The sequence below is a fragment of the Microtus ochrogaster genome, chromosome 2, assembly GCF_000317375.1.
Source record: "Microtus ochrogaster isolate Prairie Vole_2 chromosome 2, MicOch1.0, whole genome shotgun sequence".
NCBI classification, from domain to species: Eukaryota; Metazoa; Chordata; class Mammalia; order Rodentia; family Cricetidae; genus Microtus; species Microtus ochrogaster.
Genome location: NC_022010.1, coordinates 96,788,595 through 96,791,913, shown reverse-complemented (window position 1 = coordinate 96,791,913; position 3,319 = coordinate 96,788,595). Strand labels below are relative to the sequence as shown.

The 3,319-nt window shown below is 37.5% G+C and overlaps 1 protein-coding gene across 1 annotated transcript; it reads left to right on the top strand.

Annotated features, from left to right (window-relative positions):
• Positions 1–1,816: 1,816 nt before the first annotated feature.
• On the top strand, positions 1,817–2,365 carry LOC102000382 (keratin-associated protein 21-1-like). The gene has a single exon (XM_005345363.1). It carries the CDS (start codon positions 1,817–1,819, stop codon positions 2,363–2,365), a length of 549 nt encoding a protein of 182 aa, XP_005345420.1.
• The last annotated feature ends 954 nt before the right edge of the window (positions 2,366–3,319 follow it).

Sequence of the window (3,319 nt, the reverse complement as noted above, 5' to 3'; positions counted from 1 at the left end):
TAGGAACTCAAAGAAGCATTCAAAAATAATAATATGTTTTCTAAATAGTGAAGCTTAGGAAATTATAGCTTATCCTCTATAAAGTCATTACATGACTGTGACATAACGTAACACACCATCAAATATGTGTGACCAAATTGTACATGTTTGGATTATGTTTTTCATGTCTTTTGAATTATCAACTATTCAGTCTCTTTGTGGTGAAGAGTGTCATTACCTTTTCCATTAGCAGCTGTTAGAGGATAATCTTTGTACCAAATCTGCTTTTGCTATTAAAATCAGTCAAAATTACTTTTCATAGATTTTGACAGACTTGAGTTTTGAACCTTTAACTTACAGCTAGAACTCAGTTCTTTCTGAAGGAAGAATTTCTATCTCCATAATTTCCTGCATAATTTCTATTAAGTTATAAAATGAGACATAGTCTTATCATTCATTAATATTTATTTCAAAGGGTTACCACCTAAAAGGTTGAAAATGTCTTGGCTCAAGTTTTTATTGTTCTGTTTTACTTAAGTTAAATTCTTAAATATGAGTCAGTCTTGCCAATTACACAATATACAGTCATACTATTGCAAGTATATGAATAAATATAATTGTTTTCCTTTACAACACAATTAATTAACAGTGAGTACCTCCATATGTGTTGAGTAGATGGGTAAATGAAAGATTTTGATGAAAGTATATGTTCTAAGGGCCTAAGTATATATAAGGGACATAGCTCTACATAATAAAACAGTTTGAGTACTTCCTTCTTTATTTGTCTCTATTTGGTCTTTGTCAGTTGTCTTTTAGATGTAGCTTAGATTTCAAGTATTACATTGAATAGGTTTGCTCACTATTGTCTTGCTCCTGATGTTTGTGCAATGTTTTGAGTTTCCCTCTGTTTAGAATGATGGTGGCTGTGGGATGTTTGTAATTGGTTTTATTATGTTGAGCTATGTCCCTTATACACTTAGTCTCTTAGAACATATTCTTTCACCAAAATCTTTCACTTGTGCATCTACTCCACCCATATGGAAGTACTCACTGTTGGTTAATTGTGTTATAGAAAAAAGCAATTACATTTATTTATATACTTGCATTAGCATGAATGTATATTGAGTAATTGCTAACATTAACTCATATGTAAGAATTTAACTTAAGTAAAACACAGCAATAAAAACTTGAGCCAAAACATTTCCAAACTGTTAGGTAGTAACCCTTTGAAATAAATATCTATGAGTGATAAGACTATGTCTCATTTTATAACTTGTACACGAACAATTTAATACAAAGTTTTCATGTAGGAAATGATAGCAATAACAATTCTTCCTTCAGAAAGAACTGAGTTCTAGCTGTAAGTTAAACGTTCAAAACTCAACTCTGTCAAAAATATATGAAAAGTAATTTTGACTGATTTTAATAGCAAAAACAGAGTTGGTACAATGGTTCTTCTCTAACAGCTGCTAATGGAGAAGGTAATGACACTCCTCACCATGGGACTGTACAGATGATAATTCCAAAGACCTTGAGAAACATAATACAAACACATTCTTATTGGTCATGAATATTTAGTGGTATGTTATGTTCTGTCATGGTCATAAAATGACTTTATAGAGGATAAGCTATAATTTCCTAAGCTTCACTGTTTAGAAAATATATTATTACTTTTTAATGCTTCTTTGAGTTCCTAGGGTAGTAGTAAGTAAATTGTGAATTCCTAACAAACTTTCCGAGAATGTGTTCACTCTAGAAGTGTTGTCAATTGAGAGGGCAGAGCCCATGTGAGGCATGAGCCATCAATCTGTAGGGTATAAAAGTCTGGGCAGACTGGATGGCACTCACTTCAGACACATCCTTCTGCTTCTCAGCTGAATCCTCCCCTCTCATCACCATGTGCAGTAACTACTACAGAAACTCCTGTGGAGGCTGTGGCTACGGCTCTGGCTGCGGCTATGGCTCAAGATATGGCTCTGGCTGTGGCTATGGTTCTGTCTGCGGCTATGGCTCTGGCTGTGGCTATGGCTCTGGTTGTGGCTATGGCTCAAGATATGGCTATGGCTGTGGCTATGGTTCAGGCTATGGCTGTGGATACGGCTCTGGCTCTAGCTGTGGATATGGTTCCAGGTACGGCTCAGGCTATGGCTGTGGATACGGCTCTGGCTATGGCTGTGGATATGGTTCCAGGTATGGCTGTGGTTATGGCTGTGGATATGGTTCCAGGTATGGCTGTGGTTATGGCTGTGGATATGGTTCCAGGTATGGCTCTGGCTATGGCTGCGGATACGGCTCTGGCTACGGCTGTGGATACGGCTCTGGCTATGGCTCTGGCTATGGTTCTGGCTGCTGTAGCTATAGAAAATGCTACTCTTCTTGCTGCTAGTCCTGACAACAATTCCTCCTTCACCGTGGGAATTGAACAAGGGAAGAACAAGCTGAACTGGAACCCCCATCCATTATCTTTAAGCCCAAGGAGTGACTGACAACTGTGTGTTGATCAGCTGAGATCATCTCACACTATGCAGTTGTTCCTGATATAAAGTGAAGAGTTTGGATTATCATGAAGATGAATTTTATTTTCTTGCGATTTGGACTCCAACTCTGTTTGTAACCTGTGATGCAGCCCTCTTCACAGGCACAGAAGAAATATACAATTGTAATATGTAAATGAGGGGAAAATGCCAGTTTCTGAATAAATTAATTTATTTGCTCCAAAATCTGGACTCTTATGTCAACATTATCCTTAATTTTTTTTAATTTATTTATTTATTAAGGATTTCTGCCTCCTCCCCGCCACCGCCTCCCATTTCCCACCCCCTCCCCCGATCAAGTCCCTCTCCCTCATCAGCTTGAAGAGCAATCAGGGTTCCCTGACCTGTGGAAGTCCAATATCCTTAATTATTTTATAATTGAAATATATCACTTGAAAAACAACATTTTTGAAATACATAAAATAAAAATTCTTAGAGGGCATAAACTCTGCTAGAACCCAAATCCTTGGAAAGGACATAGGATCTTTCTTCTCACTGTTGCTATTTTACTTTTATGTCCATATTTCCTAGAGGGTGATGATTGGGACCAGTATTTTGCTCATGTTCTAGAAATTAAAACCAGGATGGTAGAATGTGAGGGCAATCAAAGCTTGCTGAAAACCTTCTTTACACTTCCGGTAAAGGAACCTCCTCCTTTCCCGCTATCTCTGTTTCCTTTTGTGTTCTCATGTGACATCTCAGGATTAAAAACAGAAGAGAGGAGGTTTGTGAGCAGCTGTAGCGTCAGTCATTCAGCCATGCTCTGAAATCCAATAGATTTGGGGTCCTGGGTAGAAGAACAAAAA